This window comes from Thunnus albacares, chromosome 2, assembly GCF_914725855.1.
Source record: "Thunnus albacares chromosome 2, fThuAlb1.1, whole genome shotgun sequence".
Lineage (NCBI taxonomy): Eukaryota > Metazoa > Chordata > Actinopteri > Scombriformes > Scombridae > Thunnus > Thunnus albacares.
The window spans coordinates 35,497,911-35,524,763 of record NC_058107.1 but is presented as its reverse complement, the minus strand read 5'-3'; the positions used below and the strand labels follow the sequence as shown (position 1 = coordinate 35,524,763).

The window sequence follows — 26,853 nt, the reverse complement described above, 5'->3', positions numbered from 1 at the left end:
TCTCTCCTTTCTCAAAACGACACCCAAATTGATCCAAACCTCAAATTGTGAAATACATTCAAAACATTACTGTTTTCCAAATAAAATTTCGCCCACAAAAAAATGCGTTTATTCAGGCCAGGCCAAACCTTCAGTTGGACCGACTCTCCGCACTTGCGCACTTATAAAAAAAGATGCTGAATGTCAGTTGGAAGTAGGAGTCTCATTTGGTGGTGGTCAGTGCTAATTAGCCCGTTAGGCCCGAGCGAATTGTTTATTTTAGGTAAGAAAAAAGCCGAATATACAAGACGTTTATGTCGAGAATATGTCCAGTTGGCTGGCGTACTCATTCATTGTGTTTATCAACAAAGCCACGTTCGCCTATTTTGTGAGGAAAACCGAAGTAGCCTACCTTTGTAGTTAAAGGACGGGTTTACAACTCTTCAAAATGAACATTGAAATAGTTTTTCTTGCTATAGTCATTCCTGTTTTTCATACTGACCATTACAGGATCCCTCCATAATGCACTTACAATGTAAGTGATGGGGGGGACAAAATCCACAGTCGTGCCAGCAAGGCTAAGACGGTCGCTTAACGGGTTAAAGCTAGTGGACGTGTAATAGCTTAATTACGACAAGTGCACGGTGAGAAATTACAGTCTGTTCAAGTGTGTCTCTCCATGTCGACATGTAACTCATATTAATGGCTTTCAATCAATCAATCGCTCGTCAACTTGAGCTCACCGGTCTCCACTCTCATTTAAACAGGACAACACACAGCTGACAAGAAGAGGACAACAGCAGCCACAAAAGCTGTCATGTAGTCATGCTGACAAGGGTACATACATGTACATGCAGAGCTTGGAAAAAAAATCACACTGTGTTTGTCAGTAAACCCATATGTCCAAGATCATGTTCAGGACACCAGCAGTTACTCTTACATTCCCCCACCTCCTGTATATATGTTGACTGCTATCATTATGGTTATTATTTATGTCTCTCACACCCCTCCTTGTCAGAGCATGTTAAACAAACCTCCTAGACCCTGCAGGCTGGTTTCTGCCTTGTCCCGAAGAGAGCAGCAGCAGCAGCTCTGTGTTTGTCTTTTGGTTGGTGACAGCACAGGAGCATGTGGTCATGCAGCGGCCAATGCCGAGCCCAGAGCAGGCGATCAACACTATCAGACTAGCAGCAGCAGCAGTGCTGGCACCGGAGAGGAACTCTGCCGTCCCCCTGCAGAAAACCCCCCCATAAAAGAGAGACAGAGAGAGAGAGAGAGAGAGAGAGAGAGGGAGAGAGGGATTTGGTTACAGAGCGGATGATGAGGATGCAGCGGGAAGGGGATGTTGCAGAGCAGGCTGCAGGGAGGCAAAAACAAACAGGAGGACAGGCTGTGTGATCCAGGACCTCAAGATGTAGGAGCCGCATCAGAAGAGCTCTCAGTCAGAGTGTGTGTGTGTGTGTGTGTGAACGCACCATAACATCAGGGGACTTGTTGTGTTTCAAGGATAGTGAAGGTGGAGAGGCGCAACCTGAGAAGTCCCCGCTCCACCTCCACAGAGGATGACAAATTAGTCCTTATTCAGCAAGGAGTACGAGCATCACCCTGAGGTTAGTGAAGTGCAAAGTCATACTGTTTCCAGCTGATGTGAACATGTTGTTCTCACTTATTCCATCTTCTCTTTGGCACTTGTTTTTGTCCCGTATGAAAATGAGTTGTGTTTGCACGTAGCCCAGCTCTGTTGCCGGTGATTTCCTCATGTTCTGCCACTTGTTATGATAAACTATGGCTCAGTCAGTGTGTTGTTTGTGAATGTGCTCCCATCCCAGCTGACCTGTCCATGGGGGGGGGTAAAGCGCGGTGTTGAAGTGGGGCTTATTGTCTCTTGATGTGATGTCGTTATCCAGGATCAGATGTTGTCCACAGCTCAGCAGATGCTGCAGGATAGCCGCTCCAAGATCGAGCTGATCCGACTGCAGATTATCAAAGTCACCCAGGCTGGTAGCAGCAGCAGCGGCGGCGGCGGCGGAGATGATGGCAGTAACCAAAACAGCTCCACTCATGGAGGTCAGAATCATTGGGCCAAGAGTCCCTAAGAGGGTCACAGGATGTGAAAAAGCACATTTTAAAAGGACATTAATTGTCAGAATTTCTTTTACATTCTCTCCTTCTAAAATTATGGATACGCACAGCCTCCGAGCGTCTCCTAGTATGTAAATTAGCTTGAAAGAGACATGAAATCATTTATTACAGTCATCAAATTCTGTCTGTCACCAGTAGCAACTGCAACAACATCGACACATCTGTGAGACAATTTATGGCTTTTTAGTTACAGTTAGATTTTCTAAATGTGAGTGAGTTGACTGGCTCATTAAAACAGAAATCTACCAGAAATAAGAAGTGAAAACATAATAGACAACAACATATTGGAATAATAAAACTCTTAATATCATTTGTTGGCTTGAAAAAAAAGACTTTTGAACCTCCAAAGCTCATTAAATCATTATAAATGTGTTGGGAGTTCAAGCTGGAAGAAGCCTCAGCATCTGGCTAAGAAATCAGAAATCAAATCAGCCCTCCAGCACATACTGTATGTCTCTACATATGTTATTTTATTTGCTTTGGGGGAGTAAAAACCTCCCTTGTTTCTCTTAGAAAATGACTGTCTGCTGTCAGAGGTCACTGTCCTCTTTCCGTTTTGGAGGACCGTAACTTACAAATATGAATACTTGGTGAAATTGAAACAGTGAGACCCCTAAATAACAGTTTTCAAGCTTTTATAGTTGATGTATCTCGAGGACCTTTGCCCAACGACACCAGTCTTAATCTTGTTTACTTCCTGCAGGTGTTAATCCTAATATGTTGTTTGAAAATGAATCATTCAGTTATTATTGGGTATAAACATGCCCGAGCTTTCCTCTAACTGACTAGGTGTGGTGGTATGGGTCGACCTGTTGTAACAAGCTGCAAAATAATTTGGTTTCAGTGTAGAGTTTAACTGTCACAAAACTCCAAAAAGATGGTCTTTGATTTGTGAAAAAAAAAAAAAAAGTCAAGTTCAAAGATACTGAGTAACAGAGGAAAATATCGCCTATTAGCGACTTCAGTTCACAAATATCAGAGCTAGTATCAAAAAGCCACATTGGTTGAAACTACGCTTCCTGCCAACTGCCATCTTCGTGGGTGTTATTTGTATAATGCGGAAAGTGAAACCATTCTGGCAGCATTAACAGAGACAGAGAGTAAATGTGACATTTAACCCTAAAATGAGATATGTGCCATGTGAAAGCTCTGAAACTAAAAAAAATGACAAAAGGAGTCCTGGCTTGAAAGTAAAACGATATGAAATACGAGTCCAGTAACTCTTGTACCTCATTTCCTCGGCTCATATTTCCTTTCCCTGACCCCCGACCTCCTTTCCTCATGATTGATTCTTTATGATGTTGTTTGATCTGCAGGAAGCTTAAGCTTTCTCAACCATTGCAGGCAGTTTAATTCACCGTATCCAAGTGTCAGCTATACATGAAAATGCAAATGTTAATTCATTAAGGCCTCATTACACTCATTGCTACTCACTGCTTCGTTCACATATTTATCACATCCACTCAGGAAAAGTAACACAATCAAAAAGAGGTTTAATAGAGGACTGCTTTGTCAGAAAATAGTGGAAATGGGCATTATAATTAAGATAAAAGTTAATATAATTTCATCTTTATGTGTTGTTTTGTCCGACCAAAAGTCCAAAAACAAAAGATAACTAGTTTGCTATCATGTGTGACAAAAAAAAGCTTTAAATTCTCAGATTTGAGAAGCTGAAACCAACTTATGTTTGACATTTTTGCCTATAGATGACTAAAACAATGATTCGATTATCAAAATGGTTGCCTTAATCTTTCTCAAATATAAACTGTTCCTAAAATAATTATTTGTTAATAAATAATTCAATTAATCTACTAATCTTTGCAGCTCTAGGTGAAATAACTGCTGTTTTTGCCTGTTGTGAGCAGCACCGCTAAAACTTTGCGCTCACTTTAAGCAGATGCATAACCTGACTACAAATGTTGAGAAATTAGGTACAGAATTAATGCTTTTTACCATATAAACCAGACTAAGGGTCTGCAGCCATGCTAGCGGCTGTGTGAGGCTGTAGTTAGGTGCAGTGACCTTGAGCTAAATGCTAATGTCAGCTTGCTAACATGCTCACAATGACAATGCAAGTATGCTGATGTTTAGCAGGTCTAATGTTTGTAAACCGTGTTTACCGTCTTAGTTTAGTCTGTTAGTGTTCTAACATTTAGTTTAGAGCTGCAATGATTAGTCAATCAACTAAAAAAAATTAATCAGCAACTATTTTGATAATCAGTTAATCGTTTTGAGTAAAATACTAAAATTCTATGATTCTAGCTTCTTAAATGTGAATGTTTTCTGATTTCTTTAGTCTTCTGTGATAAAAAACTGAATATCTTTGGGTTGGGACTGTTGGTCGGGACAACAAAAGACATTTTACGTTACATTCTGGACTTTGGGAAACAGCCATTGACATTTTTCTGACATTTTGTAGACCAAACTACTAATCGATCGTTGCAATCCCGATTGTGTTAGCATGCTAACATTTGCTAAGTAGCTAATTAGGATAAGTACATCTGAGGTTTTGGGGAATGTTATCAGTTTTGCAGGTATTTGGTTGTTTAAAGAAATACTGGACAAATAAAATTTTAGACCTGATGATGACGCTAAATGAAAAGTCAGGGGAAAATCAAAGTGTTTGATCCTTAGGAGGAAAAATAAATGTCCAAATTTCATGGCAATCCATTTAATAGTTGAGACATTTCACTTAAAACCACAAATATAAACTTCACAGTGGTGATGGAGGAACACCAAAGTCAGTAAGATTCTCTGGGGACCATGAACGTCTGCACAAAATTTCATGGCAATCCATCCAGTAGTTGCTAAGCTATTTCAGCCTGGAGCAAAGTGGAGGACGGACCGATGGACACTTGCATCTCTAGAGGCACGATAGCATTGCAAAAAACCATACAAACATGCTCAGAAAATGTTAATTGGTGTCTTGTTATATTAACTTTACAACATGTGAAATTTTCATCTTTTTCTCGCTATTTAGGGCTTTTTATATATTTTAGATAAGTGTCACATAAATGCCAGAAACGTAACAAATGTAATGTTAAGACATTTGCCTGGAGCACAGTGACATTTTAGAGAAAAAGGACTCACTTCAGCTCTATAAATATTGATTGCGGGAATGAAAAGAGTTTCAGTGAGGCTCTATGAGGATCTGTAGCTCTTCTGAAATGAATGCCTTCATACTGAAATGGGTTGAAGTGCTTTTACAGCCTCTCTCACCCTCCCTCTCTCTCTCTCTCTCTCTCTCTCTCTCTGTCTCTCAGGGATCTCTCCACTCGCTGTCAGTCCTGTGGACGCCCGATTAGCGGAGTTGCAGCACTACATGCAGAGAGAGAAGGATGCGTTGGTGCTGGCCAAAGATGTGGTGAAGCAGCTGGTGGGAATCTCATCGCTTGACCAGAAGGCACTGGCTGAGGTAGTCATCTCAATCAGTTTTCAAGTAGCTCTAGATCAGAGGAGCCATCATGTTGATTTGACTTAAAAATAGATACAGACTGGCAGTAGTGTATGGAGGCGTGTAATGTTATGGTTTATGATTGTTACCAAGTTTGGAAATTGTGTAAAACTTTGGCAACATTTGCAGATATTTGACTTCTAACACTGGCCTTTTCAACCAGCTAAAGAAAAGACGTCGATACAGATATTTAGGGATTTGAGCTCATATTCAATATTTAAAAACTGCTCATTTTCATGTCAGAAACTTCAACAAGAATTCATTTTTTTTCCTAAACTGGATTACTGTCAGGGTGGAAAAAGCCTCTGAAACAGCCTTTAGGTCATCTTGGGGCATAAAAACTCTAAACTGAAACCAGAATGATGAACTTCTCTTAGTGTTATCAGCTCTTCAAGACCAGAGGAAGGAAAATATACTTAACCTAAAATGACCACAATGGCTCAGCCCTCATTTTTTTTTTGTTAAATGGTGTTTCCAAGGTCGAGAATGACCGTCCACGCTCAGCTGTTTTTAAAATGTTTTTCCTTCTTTTCAGGGAACCAATAGTTTCCATTTATTTTAATGTATAAAAATAATTTAGTAGACTCTTGCTTGAGTTGTGTAATCTATCACAGTTAACATCAAGTCTGCAGTTCATTATTGTTCCCTGGTTTAGCAGTTTAACTGTTAAATGACATGGCATCATGCTGTGCAGCCAAACTCTGTTAAAACCCACAAAATTTTAATTTTTTATATTAGTACCAAAGTCCCAAAATCTAAAAATCTGTAAGGATGAATTTCAGGAAAATGTGTATTAGATGATGCACAAGACATCCAGAATATTTCCATTTAACGTCTGAACTGAATTTCATGGTAATACATATATCCCTAAAAGGTCAACTGATGGTGACGCTACAGGAAAAGCCAAGTGATCACCAAAGGTATTGATTAATTGTCTGGGAACCATGAATATTGGCAGAAAAACTGGTGCCAGTCCATTAAGTAGAAGTTGAGTTATTTCACTGTATAAGTAAAAACTTATGTAGCAATCTATCTAATACTTGTTAAGGTATTTCACTTTGAATCACAAACGTCAACCTGCTGGTGGCGCTAGAGGAAAACTCAGAGAATCACTGAAGTCCAAAGGATTCATCATCTGGGGACCATGAATGTTTGTACAGACTTTCCTGGCAGTAAACAAAAGTTGATGAGTTGTTTGAATCTGGACCAAAGTGGAGGACTGAGAGCCATGTCGCTTGCGTGGATCAAAAATAAATGTAAACAAATATGAAAGGCTACATTATGCTTTCAGAAATAGTCAGCAGTAATGTTAAGTTTTTGTATTAAATGAGCTCAAATCTGCAAAATCCCTTTAAAGGTCCCAAGGAAGTAACTGAAAACATAAAATATGCAAAGGAAATAAAGTTTTTGTAAGGTTTGGTCATGATTAATCTATGTATCATACAAGTATGAAACTGTTTAGCTAAAATACTGATATTTGATAAAAAGCCGAAAATATGTTTATGTCTGACAGGGAAACTGGAGCAATACTAATCCTGTCCCAAAATACCAAACAACTGTGTGTTTTAAAAAGACCAAATATAACAACACATTGTTTATCCTCCCGCCAGGCTCAGTCCCGGGTGCAGGAGTCCTCCCAGAAGCTGGATCTTCTGCGGTTGTCCCTGGACAAATGCCTGAAGGAAAAGAGCCAGGAGTCTCAAGAGCAGCCTGGCGGAGAGGTCGACTCATCATTGGGACCACCCAAGTCTCCCCAAAACCCCAGATCCGGATGCCCCCTGTCCACATCCCCGTCCATCTTCTCCATTAGACCGGCCTCTTTAACTGGTAGAGATTGTGCTGCTTTTGAACAGTGCTGACATAAAAAGACATCAGGCTGAAAATGTTTTTTAAATGTGTCTGGAAATGAATTTTTCCACATGGGTGAGTTTTCAGACACTTAAAATATTTAAATAAGTCTGTCTGTGTGAGAAAGAAGGCCATGCTGATACTTAAAATGTGTTCAAATCTAATTAAGTATAACATTGTCTCTCATATTCAGCCTAATTTGTAGGTCAGGGATTCTGCACAGCAGCAGTTTACCTTGTTCAGTAATTACCTAAACAATGTTTTCCCTCTAAAAACACATTGCAAGTTGATTTTTTTTCGCAGGCTTTTCTCTGTAGTATCACAGATCCCCTAGTGTTTGAACGTGATTTATCATACGCTGACTTCTGGCACTATATAATCAGCACATGTAATCTGTTGGTTTTGGATGGTTCAGTTGTAAGTCAGTTTCTCTCCCCTGCATGAGGTGGAGGAAAAAAGAAGAAAAAAAAAAAGGTGAAAAAAGCCTTTTGATGATGTAACAAGGAGACAAATCCCGGAGTTGCTCTGTTGGCAGCGAATAATGAGAGCGAGTCTCAGAGCGGTGAAAACACTCGGGGTGATTTTCTGCTCCACAGCTGTTAGCACTACAGCGAAATGAAGAAAATGAGGATGTGAATACTCAGTGTGCAGCTCCAGACAGCGATGATTAGAGACTTTGAGTCTGGAAGATTTATTCGTGCTGACAAATCAAAGGTTTTATTTTAAAATGCTGTGTTCGCTCGGTTCAACTGTCTTAACGGAGATTCATTACTGTTTACCATTTAGAAAGACACATAGTTTCATGCTGTAAGGTTTAACTATTCACTGTAGTAAGAAAAAATGCTGCAAAATCCTGCTTTTACACTTGATATAATTTAATTTAGTAGACGTCCTCATTGTAAATTGAGGGTGGAATATTCTATTATTTAAGTGGAAATGAACTTTTCTTCATTATTTTTCAGGGAAACTTGAAGTGAAGCTTCTTGGATGTGAAGATTTACTGAAACCTCAGACAGACGTGGAGCAGGAAAACCCTCCGAGTCCCTCCGAGGACGGTTCACCAGCTGCTCACAGGATGGACGGACCCTGTGGTCAGTGGCCATTTTACATTTTTAAACCATTTTGATTTTTTTTTTGAGTTGTTTCCCAGTCGTGTTTTCTACTGAACATACAGTAACATGAAATATTATTGATCACTCAAGCAAAATTTGATTCTTGCAGCTGCAAAACGTGCATGAATAATGAATATGAATAATATTATAGTAATAGTAAGACATTTGATAAAATAGTAAAACACTAAAAAGCAAGGAAGTATAACTAATGAAGTATAAACACACGCTTGTTCATTTGACAGTATGTGAACATGAGTTTAAGTGAATTAAAAGCATGTTTAGATGTGAATAGAAGTTTGATAAAATAATCTAAACTCAATGTCCATATACGAGCTGTTTCCAGGGCTTTCAATAGCAACTTAAGTTCTTCATCGGTGCATGGAGTTTTCTTAGTTGCACGCTGTTATTTTGTCAAACGTTGGATTAGTTTGACTACAATTGTAACGTACGCTTGTTATAAAGTCTGAAATACATGTATAAAGGTTAATCTAATATTACTAATAGTATACTTACATTTTATTACATTATATCTTCTGCCCTCGATGGTGGAAAGAAGGCTATGTCATCTCAAAAAGTCATTTACTAAATGGCATGACATTTCCTAGCTATTTCCTCTAAATTGAGCAGAAAACATTATACTCGATTAACAAGTATAAACTCAATATGCGTCTCTGCGACGGAAGCAGGACGATTGTTCAAAACAGGAAAGAAAATCCAAGGCGCTCTGAGTCCTGAGTACTTTGTTTGTTTCTCTTTAAAAATGACTATTTGCTGTCACCGTCCTCCCTTTGATCACAACTTATAAAGATGTTTTTTGGGGAGTCAGAAGCTAAAACGGCTGAGTACTACTTAGTAGAGGTAAAAGGAAGGTTATGGGTGTGAATACTTGGTGAAATTGTAGCGGTTTAACCTCTAAATAACACGTTTTCAACTTTTATATTTGTCTTAATCTCGTTTCCTTCCTGTTGGTGTGAATCCACATATGTAGTTTGAAAATGATTGATTCAATTCATTGTATGAGTTGATAATCACCAACCTTGTTTAATATTACTCAACTGACACCGAGGCCTACACACGCTCACTTGAGGATTTAGCTCGAACCTTAAATATTCCCTCTAGACGTGTTTTAAGACATATAAAAATATGATTCGTGTCTTGTTTTTCCACAAAAATAATCTATGAATATGCAAATATTTTTAGTTTCAAAGGTTAAAATAGTAGACATAAAATATTCATCACACTTGTATAAGTTGCATACTGGACCGTGATTGGCTCCAAACTAGTTGTGATGTCACAAAATCAGAGCACAGAGAAACTTTCCAGTTTGAACAAACGAATGCGAAAACAAACTGCGACATCATTCTGCACAGAGAAGAGAACGACGTCCAATTAAAGGGACAGTAAGCAAAAACACATGTTTGAGTGGACGGGGGGGGGGGGGGGGGGGACACCTCACAGAGACTCTTTATCTCATCGGTTTCACGACGGTCTCGGTCACGTGTTACTTTATGTCCCACAGCAGAGATCAACGCCGTTCTCAGGCTGGACGGCCGAGTGGTTGGCCGGACACGCTGGGCGGCCGTCAGCAGACTGAGCTGGGATCAGACGTTCTGCATCCAGCTGGAGCGGGTGAGTTCAGCCGCAGACGTGCAGTCAGCCAGTGAGTCAATCGACGGAAAATTTATCTGCAACTATTCTGATTATCGATTCATCGTTTTAAGTCGTGTCTTCAAGAAATTGATTTTCTTTGGGTTTTAGTCTGTCAGGGAGACAAAAAAAGATATTTGATGACATTACCTTGGGCTGTAGGAAAGGATTATTTTCACATTTTTTCAGTGTTTTACATTATTTTCATTATAAATTAATCTGTCGATTATTTTCTTGATTAGTCCATTACTTGTTTTGTCCAAAAAAATGGTGAAAAATCTCGATCACTGTTTCCAAAAGCCCAAGATGATGTCTTCAAATGTCTTGTTTTGTCCCGGCCAACAGTCCACAAACCAAAGATATTCAGTTTACTTTGGAGGACTGAAGAAACCAGAAAATATTCACATTAGAGAAGCTGGAACCAGAGAATTCAGACTTTTTTTTTTAAAGAATTACTCAAAATGATCAAAATAGTTGGCGATTAATGTAATAGTTGACAGCTAACAGATTAATTGTTGGAGCTCTAAACAGCTCCAACAATGAATCTAGAAAATAATCTGCAGATTAATCAATAATGAAAACAGTTGTTGGAGTTTGAGCCCTAGTTGAAACACATCCTAGTTTTAATTTATTCAGTATACAATGTTTACGTGGAACATAATGAATCCAGCTCCTGTAAACAGTCTTTGACTCCTTCACATCTCGATCACTTTCTGTCACTTTCCTCTGCAGTCGACGATAAACCCAAATTTGGCTTCTGGCCATTCTGGTCTATATAACTTCATCAGTGTTACCGTTGTCGCACTTGAACTTTTATATCAGCACGCAGATCATTATTACATTGTTTATGATCATAGCTTTTGAGCATATAACTTTATTCTTGACCTTTGGAAACATTTATGTTGCAAAGTACTTTGGAGCTTTTCTGACCTTTGAAATGCATATCACAGTCTTCTTCTGCAAGTGAAGGAGGCTCAGGTGTCAAACTGTTCACTGTAGAAGACCGTAAGATGTGTTTGTAAGCTCTTGTTACACATAATATTTTGGGTTTTATTGACTAAATGCTACTGTATATAACTCAGGACATACTTGCAGACACCAGGATGTTTTCATGCACAAAAACATTCATCCAAAAACCGAATGTTTTTACGTCCCTCGCCCCTCCAATCATCCCTGAACCTGAAATTAGTCGAATTACAGAAATAAGTCGCCATCGCAATATTGTTCCCTCCCCCGCAGCGGTGCTCCTGGCAGGCTAGAGGAAACAAGATCAAAGTCGACATGTTCTCCTTGTATGATAAATGTACATGCCGCCTCAGTGACATTGGCGCAGATACAAACAGCATCAGCAGCTTACAGGCCGTAGTAATACTGTATATGCTGACACACATAATACAGCAACCACAGGACCTTATAGACTGTACAAAGGCACAGAGCAGGACAGACAGGAAACACACGCACATATGAAGAGTTACATTTGAGAAGGATGTCCAGCTTTATCAGATCAATAGAAAATTGCAGGTAGTTTGACTGAATACTGTCTCCAAATATATCAGCTTAAAGTTTCTTTGGACATAGATAGAATATAACCTGACACACCAGATGGTTTGTTACACAGAACCATCTGAGAAGTCGTCCTGGGACGCTGTTTGGGAAAAGGGAAGGCACTTTCACAAAATACCTTGCAGGTGATTGGATGAACCATCTGTCTATCACCGTCTTACCTGGCGAGGCAGCTGGATTCATGAGATCAGATTAGGACGCTGATTGAAGCCTGACAAGATGGATTCTTGCGTGATCTCTCGAATCCTGCTGCCTCGCAAAGTAAAATAGAATTAATGAAGAAGTTTAGTCTTTTTTTTATTTACAGAAAAAAATGTTTTGAATAAAGTAAAACCTTCTTGAAATTTTCCTGGTCATAATGTCAACTACAGTAATAAAATGTTACATCTCTGCACCAACGTAGTTGAAAATGACCTCAATGACATGAAAATTAAAATATGACAACCTAATCTATTCATACATACAGCATATTATATGTTCATAGTCATGTGACCAGGTAGAACTGTAAGTTTTTTTTTACAACAATTGTAATAATTGAGTAATTGTTTAGGTTGTTTATTAAGCAAAAATGCTTCTCAAATGTGAGAATTTTCCTCCTTTTATCTGTTTTACATTGAGTTTTGAACTGCTAGTCGGACAAAATTTGAAGACGTCACCTTAAAATAACAGATTTCTCAATAAATATATTCATAAATATGGTCGCAGTCCTATTCTGCTCTAACAAAGAGGTTCCTGTCAGCGCTGTAGAGGTGACTGCTGAAAAATAGATGAAGAGACAGTTGTTTCAGGAAGAATCTGTTAGCAGGAGGAGCTGTTGTACAACATTTTGTAGCAGGGATACTTTGGTGGTTTATTATTGTTGTAGTTCTGCCTCTGACCAGCAGGTGGCTCCCTCATACCTGCAGATATTCATCCATCACAGAATCTCTGACTCATTTCAACAAAGTACAATAAATGTTCAGGAGGGTTAAAAACAAATAAAAGTATGTTCAGTACTTAGAGAGCGCAGGGTTTCACTCAATTAAAACTGGTGATCCAATTTCAGAAGTTTATTTCCTCTGAGTGGAGAAATCGTTGACAAGCTTTTTGTTTTACTAAAATCTGTTTTAAATTTGGGAACCTACACAACAAAAACAAATTGTGAGATCTAGTAAAGCAGTGAGATTGAGTTTATTTCTGAAGAGATGAAAGATATGCGTCAAATCTAAGAAGTGAGCTGCGTTGATGTTTATTGGAATATTATAGGCAAAATGAAAAAAGTCATACTGAAGACCGGCTGGAATCCTCAAAGCAAACCAAACAAAACTGGTATCAAAAACTCACAGGTTCAGTCACTCTCTATGTGCGGGTAACTTCCTGTAATGGTTCTTCTATCCGCTGGTTTCCGACAGTCTCGAGAGCTGGAGATCAGCGTCTTCTGGCGGGACCGGAGGGCGATGTGTGCCGTCACGTTCCTGCGACTGGAGGAGATGTTGGACAACCCGAACCGCTCCGAGGGTTTGAGTCTGGAGCCGCAGGGCCTCATCTATGCCAAGGTACACACACACACACACACACACACCGCCCTGCTGCAGGTTTGATAACAGAGATTACTATACAATCAAGCTTTAATTCTAAAAGGTAATTTTGGAAATTCTCAATAAGTACGACAAAATGAGTTTCCAGAACTTTAAACCTGATTTTTCTGTCTTCATGAGTGGACTGAGTGGAGCAAAAAGCCTCTCAGAGAGCCTTTGACTTAAGACTTTCATTATTAGATTATTATTTCCGTGATCAAAAATTGAGTTTATAAAGGTTAGATTTTAAAAAGTTAGGAAAATGTTTAAACTACCTGGAAAATAATGTGGAAAAGCCACCTGTTACACATTTAATGAGGCAATGAACCTGTTTTCATTTTACACTCCACAGTTTAGAGGAATAATATTCAGCTTTAATTTTATATCAACTAGTTGTCATATTCTAATTTTTAAGCGCTGAAACATTTACTCATATTCTTCTTTTCCTTAATGTTTATTTTTTTATTCAATATCACATTTTAAAAATGTATTTTTTTTCTCTAACAAACCATCTCAGTGTCATTTTGTGAACCTCATGTCCTAAATATGTTTTTCTCTTTTTTCTAGGTAGTTTTTAATTGCACTGTCACAATATTAAATGTTTTTTACAGGAACTCTTGACTATAAACATGTTAAAACAACTTTCTTTCTGGTCTTGATTTTAAAGCTTGAGTTCATCGCCACTGTCGTCGAGCGGCAGCCGAAACTGAGACGTCAGCGATGCATCTTCACTAAAGAGAGAGGTACTGACAGAGTTTCATTATTACAACTCGTGTTTGTATTCATCGCTCCGTCTACTCGTCGTCGGTTGATTTGTTTGTTTACTTCCTTCGTCAGGGAAGAACTTCCTCAGAGCCGCCCAGATGAACATGAATTTTGCCACGTGGGGTCATGTGATGATGAGCATCGTCCCTCGCTACAGCTCCTTCACCACGTTCAGCTCGTCCCTCTGTACGACCCCCAATCTGGTTGCCAACGACACCCCGCATCCCACCGAGAAGGAGCCTCAAAACACCACTCCACTGCCAAGGTCAGACGTCATCTTCAGCGTTATAATACGAACTAATGTACTAATCTCCAACGTGCATTGCAGCATCTTCTGTAACAATATGTTTGTTTGAATTTTGGGTTTTATTGCATGACTTTATTGACTTTATTATGGCTAAAAAACAAATATCTAACAGCAGAAATCTGTTATTCAAAATGTTATTTAAATCTGACGTCTGATTCTTTTAATGTTGGTGGATTCTTGTATTCAAAACATGGATTTACATATTTTTTTTCAGTGAGTGGATACAGTTGGAATCAAATCAAGTTTAAACTGAACAGTAACCTTATTTTGTTTTTCTCTTTGCACGTCTGCAGTGAAGCTCCAGTAATCAGACTCAGCATCACTGAGGATCAGCCGTCTCCCACCAGCCTCGACCAGGGAGAGGACGTTCCCACCATCATCACCACAGCACACAAACCATCATCCGTGCCTGCGCTGCAAGAAGATCTGGTGAATAATTTGATCATAAATCTGCCAGCATACAGTTTAGATACATTTAAAATGTGTATTTTTTCTCTTTACTTTCATCCAAAGTGAATTTAAACAAGTGAAACAGTCGCAGAAGCTCTTTCAAACATTTGCTTTGATTGCCAACATTATAAGAAATATAATAAAAATGTGATACTATATGTTTGAAGATGGTTAGAAGATGGACAAATCTCACCTGCCGACCAAAATTACTGCCGTAGACCAAGCAAAACAATTCCTAAATGTTCCCAAATGAGGTTTGCATTTCAGTTAAGATGAACATAATCTACCTCAAACATAAAAATGGACATTTTATAGACTGAGTTTATTTAGTGATTTTATTTAATAAAGGCCTATAAATACTAGAATACTAGAATATTACACTAGAAATAGAGAAGAACATTTGTAAAAGTCTTGGCATCGATGTTGGGATGTGATTTATGTATTTATGAACTTTGTTTCTGTTTGCAGTCATCCATAAACAACACAGAGGAAAATGAAGATCAGCCCGTATCTGCTCTGAAGTACACACACACACACACACACACACACACACACACACACACACACATACACACACACACACACACACACACACACACACACACACACACACACACACACATACACACACACACACACACATACACACACACACACACACACACACACACACACACACATACACACACACACACACACACACACACACACACACACACACACACACACACACATACACACACACACACACACACACACACACACACACACACACACACGTGCACTCTCCATCATACAGTAAATGTCGAGTTGAGTCGAGAGGTGTAGCTTCATTTTTCTGTTTTTGTCTTGTCATAAGGATGCAGATGGAAGATTTGAAGTATATTTCGGTTCTGGGCAGAGGACACTTTGGGAAGGTAACAGTTTCATAGTTTTGTATTTGAGCTCCGTCAAAACTTCTTCTCGTCTTTTTTTTTTTTCAGTGTTGGTTGCAAATGTTTTGTCCAGGTCCTGCTAGCAGAGGTAAGGAAGACAGGAAAACTGTACGCCATCAAAGCCTTGAAAAAAAGAGACATAGTGACTCGAGATGAAGTGGACAGGTGAGTGAAAGGATTTGGTACAAAAAAAACTAGACCTGACAGCAGGTAAACCAGGGTTTATGAAAACTACACAACTTTGAAATGAAGCCTAGACCATCACTTAATACGGATTGAACAGATGGTTTAAAATGCATCTGTTTGTAGGCTGTAAATTTACTTTGAGCTGCATAAATTCCCTTCACCTCTATTGTTTCGGTGTTTGAACCTCAGTACATAACACAGACTCTCCATGGCTAAAATATGTCAACATGTTCATTTAGTTGAACTGACCCTTTCAACTTATTTAAATTAACTAGAACTGTTATTTATTCTGTGATCTGTTATGTCTGCCTGTTTTATTCTGTGTACTGAGTGTTTTTGAAGAGAAGTGAAAATAACAAAAGTAAAACAGACTAACACACACACACACAAACACACACACACACACACACACACACACACACACACACACAAGTAAAAAAGCACATTTTTCTTCCAGTTGTGCTTTTTGCAATCTCATCATATGTGTCAGTTTTTTCCATCATGGTAATTTCTTCAACACCTGCCGGCCGTTGGTATTTTTAAATGTCTTATAATTGCTTTTTTACCTGCTGTTAACAGCATTTTAATCAAGTATCCGCCTCATTAATGCATTTTACTTCATTAAAGTCTATTTAACAGAGTGAAGAAACTTTATTGGATTCTCTATTAACCAATTAGTGATTCTACTACAGCATAATAAGGACAAATTAAACACTTGCTGCGACTTAAATGAGTCTGAACATAAATGGAGGTGTGGATGTAACAGGAAGAAGTGGGCAACTGCCCAACAGTCTAACGGTTTGTTATAATTTGATTAATTAATAATTCGTTTAGAAATATGAACACAATATTAATTGATGTGATAAAACAAATCCTAAAATATGATCTAATCTTGTCTTGTTACAGCTTGTTTTTGTGCTTTTATTGTGCCTGTTTTCATAATAAATGTGTGTTTAATCAAATTATCTCAATCAGCTTGACACATATCAAACCTTGAGCCGTGTTAGTTTGAAGATGCCATGTTTATTCTTCTGTTTGCACTCTATATAATAGGCACTGGAAGGCCCCAGCAGGTTAATCTGGCTCTGGATTTAGGGGCCCATTTTTGTTTGAGCAAAGAATTTAAACCAGTCAGAGTAAATTCACCTGTAGACTGAAGGTCATGCTGAAGCAGAAATGGGACTAAAGGTTTCTCAACATGAGACAAAACTTAAAGAAACAGTAATATCACCGTAACACATTCAAGCAACGTCTAATAATCTAAATGTAGCAGACAAATCTATGAAATATATAAAATCCAAAAGCAGCTTGTGTTAATCTGAGGCGTTCACTCTGCAGCCTTATGAGTGAGAAGAGGATCTTTGAGATGATCAACGCGTCCAGACATCCGTTCCTGGTGAACCTCCACGGCTGCTTCCAGACCAGCGACCACGTCTGCTTCGTCATGGAGTATTTACCAGGCGGAGACCTCATGATCCACATCCACAACAACGTCTTCACCGAGGCCCAGACCAGGTCAGTCTGTTCTCCTGTTGTTTAAAGAGGCTTTGAGCTTCGATCTGAAAACCAAATACCTGACAGCTACTTCCTGTCGTCATGTCTGCTGGTATGTAAAGGCTCCATGAACTTGATTCTGTCCAGTATTATAATCTTAAATCTGTTGTTGTCTGCAGGTTTTATTCAGCATGTGTCCTGCTGGGTTTAGAGTTCCTGCATCTTAATAAAATCATCTACCGGTAAGTTCTGTAACATTTAAGCTGAGCAGCAGCTTTTCTTCTTCTTATCATCTCAGTGTCATTATTATTATTATTTCACACAGAGATCTGAAGCTTGACAACCTGCTGATGGATGCAGATGGATTTGTGAAAATCACAGACTTTGGACTTTGTAAAGAAGGTGATATAACTTTGCACGTTGTACATCATTCAGGTTCATCTTCTTTCTTGCCAAAATACAACTGATGCAACTTTATTTCTGTTTCATTCAAAACTTCAACTCAAACTCCTGGAAGATAAACCTGCTGATGACTCAAAATAATTATTCTTCATTTTAATTTATGTTGATCTGTGATGTAATTCTTCTTTCACAGCACATGTAGATTTTATTGGATGCTTAACATCAATGTATGAGAGCATTGTATGTTTAATTTTTTAACTTATATTCAATATAAGCTGTTTGACACGTGTACACATTACCATATATTGGTTTTCTTTCCTTTTGTTCTGTTCTTCTTGCCTCTATACGTAATATAAGTGGAGTCTTGTAAGCCCGGCTACCTTAAAATATTCATTCATTCATTCATTCATTGTAACAGAGTGTTATTATTTCGGCAGGGATGGGTCATGGAGATCGGACCTCGACTTTCTGTGGGACTCCAGAGTTTCTGGCTCCTGAGGTCCTGACGGACGACAACTACACCCGAGCAGTGGACTGGTGGGGGATGGGCGTCCTCATCTTTGAGATGCTTGTGGGAGAGGTTATTATCACATATTCAGTTCTTCATAGACAGAGTTGAAGGCTCACACTCTCTCCCGAAGTACACTAGCATCTTTAAAGCTGCTGTAATTGATATTTTTTTATAATAACCGTGTGTGTGTGTGTGTGTGTGTGTTATGCGTTGGTCGTGACAGACACAGTTATCTGTAGACTAGCTGGTGAACATAGTGGAGCATTTAGCAGCTAAAGAGCCAGATATTTCCCTCAGGAGTTGGTGGAGACCAAAAACAGAGCTAAAAGAGAGTGAATATTGGACTTACATTCACCAGGTGGACAGAAACACGACTCCAAATGAATGATAATGTTGCTCCGTAACTGCTGGATGTGGAAATAAGCAACTGTTTGCTAACAAGTTCAACATCTAAAAGATGATGATGTGTCGGTGTTGTGTTCACTACTTTCTGTTGATACCAAGTGGCTGAAAAATCAGATAATGCAGGTTTAAGTGAGTCTATTTTGTTTTTTTTCCATAATTTTCTGTTCATATTCTAAGATAATCAAATTATCTTAGTTTAATTTACTGTCTAATACAGTTGTAAATCAAGCAAGTCAATTATAAATGTTAAATTCAAATATCTGCCATCGTTAAGTTATTGTCTGGTCTTGATTTCCACCTGTGGAAAGACTAACTGAGCATCTTTCTGCCCCACTGTTAGTCCCCGTTCCCTGGTGAGGATGAAGAGGAGGTGTTCGACAGCATCGTCAACGATGATGTACAGTATCCAGGGTCTCTTCCTCCAGATGCTGTCTCCATCATCCAGAAAGTAATTATGTTCTCTAATCTGTTGTTCTCAAGTCACCAAAACATGCTGAATACACACAATATCAGAGATAAAACTCTTTACATGAAGTATGATGATGAGGTGAAGCCAGGTGTGTTTCCTCTTTTTAAATATCTGCTATTTACTGCTGATTTTATCTATAAATTTCCTCTTTAACAGGTTTTAGAAAAAGATTATTTCCTCACTGTATGACAAAACCACTTAATTTAAACTATATGATGTTATATATTACATTACATTTCTCCTTTACTTCAGCAGAAAATGCAGATATTTGGTATCTTTGGAAATGTTGATATCTTGAGTAAAATATAAGATCATGTTTAAGGTTGAAAAGCTAAAACTAAATATCAAAAATCAAAACCTGAATATCAGGATTATGTGTAATATTTGTTCTTTCAGTGCACACTGTATGTTGGATATGTGTATTTTATTTTATTTTTGGCTGGTAGAAGTTCTTCCGAATTTAGAGTTTAAACTCTTGATACGTTTTTCTGTTTAAGTCTGGCCTTATAAAATATATTCTGCTCAGAGCTGCAACAATCAGTCGATTAATCGATTGACAGAAAACGCATTGGCAACTATTTTAATAATTAATATTAATTAAAAATACAGTGTATATATAATACAGTAAAAATGCCAATAATTTTCTGGTTCCAGCCTCTTACATGTGAGAAAATAAGAAATGTCATCTTCAACTGTGGAAAATTATAATGAGCTTTTTTTTTTTTTTTACAATTTTCCTTCATTTTACAGACAAAATGATTAATCGATTAATCCAGAAAATAATACTCAAAATAGTCAATATAGATAATCAAAATAATTGTTAGTTGCAGCCCTAGAGTACATTTGACAGTTTGTTCCTTTAGCTGGTCGTTAAATCCACCAGATTATCATCTAAAGAAAACCAACAAAAACAAACCGACCGTCTCTCTACAGCTGCTGAAGAAGAACCCGCTGAAAAGACTCGGAGCTGGAGAGAGAGACGCTAACGAGCTGAAAGGAGAGAAATTCTTTGAGGTAAAACACTTTCTCTCACTTTCTTTGACATCATGTTCTCTCTACCTAGATGTTTCACTATTAATCCTAAAATATAAAGTACCACAATCCCTTCAGAGTATTGATTGTTGATCTCCTCGTGATTGAAGACTGTTGATATTTATTTATGTATATTACATTTTTGTTCAAAATTACACAAATTTGGGGTCAGCAGTTCATAAAAAACATATAAAAGTGCAGCAACACTTTATTACTGTAATAACTATGTTGAACTTTGTCTCGTAGACCATCGACTGGGAAGCCCTGCTGGCCAAGAAAGTAAAACCGCCGTTCCTGCCGTCGATCAAAGAGTCCGTGGACGTCAGCAACTTCGACAGCGAGTTCACTCGACTCCAGCCGGTCCTGTCGCCTCCCTCCAAACCTTTCAGCCTCTCCGCCGAGCAGCAGGAAGCCTTCGCCGACTTCGACTTCTGCGCCTTGCACGGATGACAGACGAGATAAAAAAAAAGACCAGGGTGGGAAATGAATCACCACCAGCCAAACATTGGTAATTAACCGTCATTATTTATATTCATACCCCCCCTTCTGGCAAGAAAAATACTTCTTAGTATACTTAAACGTATACTAATACTTCAAGCTACTTTATTTATAATGTTTTGGATAAAATCATTCATCATTAATAATCAATAAGTCCTGATTAACTGTGAGTTAAACAGTACAAATGGCAAGTATATTGATAGGATTTCATGAAACTTAAATGCTGAATTACTTGATTAATTATTATTATATATTATAAAAATAATAATAATTGACAATTTTCATAATTTTAGTACTTTATCAAATACAAATACCAAATATTTGCTGATTACAGACACAAATTTGAGGGTTTTCTCCCTTTAATTTACTGTTTCATATAATTTTATGTGAATACTTTTTGCAGCTGTTGGTAAAAAGATTTTTTGGAGTTGTAGTTTGTTTCAGAAACAGAAAAACAGGTTAGAAAGTGAGTTTTGTAAGCCAGATATCTGAACTGCGGAGCTATTTATATTGATCAAAAAAACCTGCAGATATACAGTACATGGTCACGTTTATCGTCCACTCGACTGCCACTTAAAGAACATTTCCTGCCCTGGTCTTGGAAGTAGTTACAACCAGACGAATGCAGCTCATTTATTTTCAAACAGGACAATGCATACGATCCCATGGCTGATTTTGCTGACTGTTTGCGAATCGTCGATCAAATAACCAGGCAGCATCTTTTTTTTTTTTCTTTTTTTTTTTCACAGAGTAAAGAAAAGTGATTGTAGCCCTTTATATTCTCTGTGAAGAGTCAATATTTTCTGACTGTTTGAGCGCAGTGTCAACCTGCAGCAGTAATACAACTGTACCTTCAACTGCTCCTGCTATGAGATTTTATTTATGAGACTTTATGTGCAGTTTTGTGCAAACAGGTGAGACAGAGTTGATGGAGGCTGGATACAGAATGCTTGGAGAATTTACAACATTATCACCTCTTTCTTCCACAACTTTATTGATATTTGTAGTTTCATTTCAGTACTCTGCAGTTATTAAATAATTGGCTACGTAATGGTTGATTGGAAGTAGTAAAAACCAGTTTGTTGAAGCCCATGAAGCTGGATTTTTAAGACATCTTATGAGAGACGTTGAGTCAATTAATTCTTGTCATGTTGTTAAGAAATACTGGTCGTTGCCAGTCCTGTTTTCCTGTTTGACGCCATCGTTGTCTGCCACTTTTCCTCTTGCCACATCAAATAATTTTGCAGTTTTTGCACCAGATGTTGAGGCAGCGACTGTGACTGGCCTCTGAACCTTCTGCAAGCTGCCTTATGTTGCCTCAAAAAACTGTATAAAATGATTGTCGTTACGTCCCCTCTATCAGAGCTAACACATAAAGCTGACTGGTACTTAGTTTAATGATTCAGTTGTTTAGCAGCGTTTGGCTTCCTCAATTGCTGGTGCACCAGTCACAAACGTGGCACCATTATGTAAGGTGACAAGAGGAAATGCCTCATAAATCATGATGACATTTTATCAAACAGGAAAACTACAACAGCAAAGAGGAACATTTACCAGAATGAACTTTACTTTGTGAAAGACACTTAAAAGGATACATTAAGCAATGGAAAATTACAAGTGCATTTACTGCAGGTTCGAGGTGTATTTAACTGAAATATTTCCATTCTATGCCACCTAATACTTCTGATCTACTACTTTCAGAGGGAAATATTGTACTTTTTACTACACAACTTTTGTCTAAAATGAACCTTCGGATTAAAATTAGCATCTGAAGATTCATTCAGAAGCTTGAGTCAAAGTGAACAGTCTCATAAGTTAGATTTTAATTTGTCTTTAGCCCAAAATAACAACTCATAAAAGTTAACCTGAACCAAATATTAGTGCTACCTAATCTAGCTAACCTGCTGCTAGCTAGTTAGCTAACTAGCCTGTTGCCTCATTTAACCAAACAAGGACACAGATGTTAATATGCTAACGCAAGTGCTAATCAAGACTAATAATAGTAATAGGAAGCTAACAGATTAATGTGGTTTGCTTGTTAACTAGCTAATTAGATAATTAAGTCTGAAACATATCTGTTAAAATTGGGCTTTGAAAATCCGGGAGATTTTCCAGGACCCACTTTCAGATACAGTTGTGGTGAAAAACAAGCAGATTTTGATGTGTTCTTTGTGGCTTCTTGGGCGCGCTTAACAGAGCTAGCATGCTAATAACATCATTTTTCCAAGTGCATGCAAACTTGCTTTTTGTCAGGAATTGGAAATAGTCTCCCAAGTATTCAAATATTTACACAGATCTTTTGTTTTCTTTTTTGCTGGCGTCTCACCAATTTCGTTACCCATTTTTGGCGATGTCCGTCATAACTAAAAGAAGACAGGAACACAGATGCTGCTTGCTGTACGCTGCCACCTGCTGGACAGGTGTGGATATACTGGCATATACCCTATATCCAAGTCTGTGGATCTCACTGAAACGACTTGATTAAGCCAGTTGGGATTCTGTATAGCTGTAAAAATTTAAAAAAGGAAATATGGGAGATATACAGGGGAAATTACAAAACAGGAGCATGGTAGGAGAAAGAATGAAAATACGGGAGAAACCCGGGAAAAACCGGAGAGTTTATTGGCTAACGATTTGGTTAGCCAATAAAAAATGGACAATTTTGATTATTGGTTAATCTTTTAAGTGATTAATTAGCGAAAATTCCAAATATTGTCTTGCTTCCGTTTGTAAATATTGTTGTACATTGAATATATTTTAGTTATGTTTTGTTGTCAATCCGAAGACAACAGCTTCGGCTCTGGGAAATTATGACGGACATTTTTCACTATTTTCTCACATTTTATCGACTTAACGACTAATTAAAAAGGATTCAGACAACTAATCAATAAGAACAACTGTTGTAGGTAATACCTAAACACAAATTCAGTGTCTGGACTGGTGCTTAAAAGCACATTTATAAGCATTTTGTGTTTTATTTTGTCAGGAAAGAAGGTGGCGATAATGTTTTTTTTTTAGTGCTTTTTTTTTTTTTTTTAATTCTTCCAACATGGCGGAGTGTTGCTGTTAACCAGTTGTAGCCTCCTCGAGCATCATGTGTGCTGGAGACAGATTCAGCTTGCTTTGTGGCCTTTGCTTAATATATTTATTTATTACATTTATCCTTCAGAGAGGTACAGTATGTGCTGCCGTTTCTATGCATCACTGTGACAGGCTTCGCCCACTGCCTTGACCTAACAAATGAAACAAGCTAACCCGATTTATGAGTGTTCTTTTTAAAAAAAAGATATTAAATCCAAACATGGAAATGTTACATGTTAATTGTCAAGTCATTCCCTCGTAGCAGAGACGTGCGTATTCAGACATGAGTTTCCTCTTGACCAACAGTTTTCTGTTACAACAGTAGAAGTGCATGGCACCGTGGTGAACTTGTGCACTAGGAATCCTGTAATCGCTAGCAGTGTAAAAGAAGCCATAGAGAATCTAATATAGCCATAATAGTAGGAAAATATCTGTATTTTGAATTTAGCAAATCATATTCTGTGATACTGAGCTCTAATGATGTCAGTGCAATATAAGAAGAGGAAGAAGAGGAAGAAGAGGAGCGGCAGTCTAAAGATACAGACAAACATACTGGATTTCGAAACTTGGGAGTTTAAACAAGCTGATAATATATTGGCCAATAGTTGTTTTTTTTTTAACATAAACAAACAACCTTGATAAAGATTCCCTAGATATTTGTTGATTTTTTTAGTCACCATTTTTTTACAGTTGAAAAATCAACTTGTTAGCTCTCTGGGTGGACAAACCTGTTTCTATATTACCTTTAACTTAGTACAGTTGTACAGTAGTGCAGTATATTTCTGTACTTCAGTTTCTTACTACTTATACACCAAAACTGATATATCTGCAATATATATATATACAATTATATATATGCAATAATATCGGCTAATATTGGCTGATTTATCAGTCTAACCATACTTATAGGTACCTAAAAATCCCTAAATTTAATTCCAGTTCATTGTTGATGCTTTGAAACTCATATTTTAAGAGGAGACTATTTGTTGATATGGATGAACTATTGGTCACTATTTAAAAATCAGATAGGGGACTTTAAAGAGCAACATAACACCAGATCCACTATTTCAAGTCAACAAATTACATGTACAGTAGTGTCCCTTCATGATGCTATTAACTGATTCTGGTCCCAGTCTTTAGTCTTCATAACAGCAGTTGTTTTTTTTTTTGAGAAAAATCAAATAATTTTTCCCTCAAAACTAAATAAATCTGAAATATATGTGACCTCGCTTTGCACTCTTGACCAGATGAACCCCCAGAATTTGCTGTTGGGCCCCTCTGACCCCCCCCCCCCCCCCCCCCCCCCCACCTACCGACATCTGTGCAATGTGTATGTACCCTGTCCCCATCAAGTTCCCAGTAAGTCCAGTGCAACCAGTACTCCTCCTGCTGTAGACTGGCGTAATACTTCAAACACAACTTTATTAGGAATTTGTATCATGTGACCACATTATAAACTAAAATAATAAAACTCTTGAAACTAGATTTTGACATATGTGGTCACGACCACAACTTTAGTGGTGAATATTCCCCCGATAAAGCTACAATTAAATTATCATAACCAGTTGACATGTGGTGGACCTACGGGCTTCTGGGACAGGTGGAATTAATAACATTAACTGCATTTCATTACGGTGAGCTTGTCCTGCTGTGAAAACTCTCCTTAAAGAGGCTTAAAACTAGATTTGAACTTGAGCCAATTAAGAAAACTCAGAGACTACAGATAGAAAGGAGAGGATGTATGCACATGTTAGAGAAAGCGGTAGGTTGCCGCTAGGGGTCGGTGGGTGCCATACTCTCAATTTTAACACAATTTATTTGTAAATGTGGGTGTTAAGTTTCTCTTAAAAGAAAAACAGTCACTATCCTGCACTTGAAAGGTCACAAGAGTGAATCTCCTCAAATGTGCGTCCATCCATAGATATCTGTGTCCTGCTGAAGTGTCCCTGAGTACGACACTGAGCCCCCCCCACCCCCCCGCCTGCTCTGGATGTCAGCTACATAATAAAACTGTAACACAACAACCAGCCGTTGTTGATTTAGCTGCTGTAGCACTTTAAGTTCATGCTGCTGAATATTACATGTTACTGTACGTGTCCCGTTACTGTATGTGTCCGTATGTATGTGATGCTTCCTGACCAGGAATGTTAGTCTGTACAGATAATAACAACATGCATATCATCAGTGTTTTAATGTATTCTTGTTGTCAATAAATACAAACAGAACAAAGTAAAAAAAAAAAAAAAAAAAGTTTGTTCAATGTTTGACTCTGAATGTGCAAATTATCTCAAAGTTAAATACATTATTAACAGTAAAGCAGTTACATCAAACCAAAAGGTACAGTACATGAACCATCAGCTCTCATCAACAGTAAAAAACATTTACAACATTAACATTTTTAATGTATTTCCGTGATTGTGGATGAACTATCATCACAAGACTATTCGTGTTTGGTCTTGTTACCTCGATTGAACTGAACCCTGCGATATTCAAGACATACTGCGATCAGAAAAGGATCTGTAGTGAGTAAAGTGAGTTTAATAGCACCCAGAAATAGCTCCCTTTAAACTATTTTTACTAACTTTTTGCTTATTCTTTTGAACAGATATATTTTGGATCATAAATCTGTTCTTTTTAACTGTAACTGTAAAGGGCAACACAGGTGATTGGCTTCATTTGTTAAAAGAAAAGTTGTATTTAATTGTAGAAAAATGTGTTTGTACTCAAAAGTTAGCAAAAATTAAGATATCAAAAAAAAGAAATCTTGTTCTCTGTACCAAAGTTCAGGCACAGTATTTGCATCAATAATGAACGAGGTGCTAAAAACTGTTATTAGATTTGTCCATAAACAGAAAATTATTGCCAACAAGTTTGATAATTGATAATAATTGAAGTCATGTATGTAGCAAAAATGTCTGATTTGCTATTTTTCATTGTATTATTATTGTAAATTGAATATATTTGAGTTTTATATATTCGGTCGGTCGGATAAAACAAGACATTTGAAGACACCACCT

The 26,853-nt window shown here is 37.8% G+C and overlaps 1 protein-coding gene across 5 annotated transcripts; it reads left to right on the top strand.

Moving 5' to 3' along the window:
- The first annotated feature begins 59 nt into the window (after nucleotides 1-59).
- On the top strand, nucleotides 60-25,848 carry LOC122967735 (serine/threonine-protein kinase N2-like). Of its 5 annotated transcripts, none has more exons than XR_006398671.1 (23): nucleotides 60-262; nucleotides 490-623; nucleotides 747-1,589; nucleotides 1,887-2,046; nucleotides 5,385-5,536; nucleotides 7,186-7,402; nucleotides 8,386-8,514; nucleotides 10,055-10,164; nucleotides 13,137-13,280; nucleotides 13,969-14,044; nucleotides 14,139-14,331; nucleotides 14,667-14,802; nucleotides 15,292-15,344; nucleotides 15,683-15,740; nucleotides 15,832-15,923; nucleotides 17,283-17,459; nucleotides 17,618-17,680; nucleotides 17,764-17,840; nucleotides 18,278-18,420; nucleotides 19,097-19,204; nucleotides 20,159-20,239; nucleotides 20,504-20,765; nucleotides 25,758-25,848. XR_006398671.1 is itself a non-coding variant. In XM_044332541.1 (23 exons), exons 5-23 carry the CDS (start codon nucleotides 1,893-1,895, stop codon nucleotides 20,705-20,707), a joined length of 2,367 nt encoding a protein of 788 aa, XP_044188476.1. In that variant the 5' UTR covers nucleotides 60-262; nucleotides 490-623; nucleotides 747-816; nucleotides 1,486-1,589; nucleotides 1,887-1,892; the 3' UTR covers nucleotides 20,708-21,612. The 5 variants fall into 5 exon arrangements, 3 of the variants coding, with proteins under 3 accessions (XP_044188476.1, XP_044188466.1, XP_044188485.1); XR_006398668.1 differs by lacking the exon at nucleotides 25,758-25,848 and adding an exon at nucleotides 21,505-21,612; XM_044332541.1 differs by lacking the exon at nucleotides 25,758-25,848 and having other exon boundaries at nucleotides 747-816; nucleotides 1,486-1,589; nucleotides 20,504-21,612.
- Nucleotides 25,849-26,853: the final 1,005 nt, after the last annotated feature.

Excerpts from the sequence above, each read along its gene's own strand:
- LOC122967735 (XM_044332541.1), top strand. The coding sequence starts at position 1,893 with ATGTTGTCCACAGCTCAGCAGATGCTGCAGGATAGCCGCTCCAAGATC. Across the intron at positions 14,332-14,666 it reads AACACCACTCCACTGCCAAG|TGAAGCTCCAGTAATCAGAC; the intron begins GTCAGACGTCAT and ends GCACGTCTGCAG. Across the intron at positions 18,421-19,096 it reads TTGAGATGCTTGTGGGAGAG|TCCCCGTTCCCTGGTGAGGA; the intron begins GTTATTATCACA and ends CCCCACTGTTAG.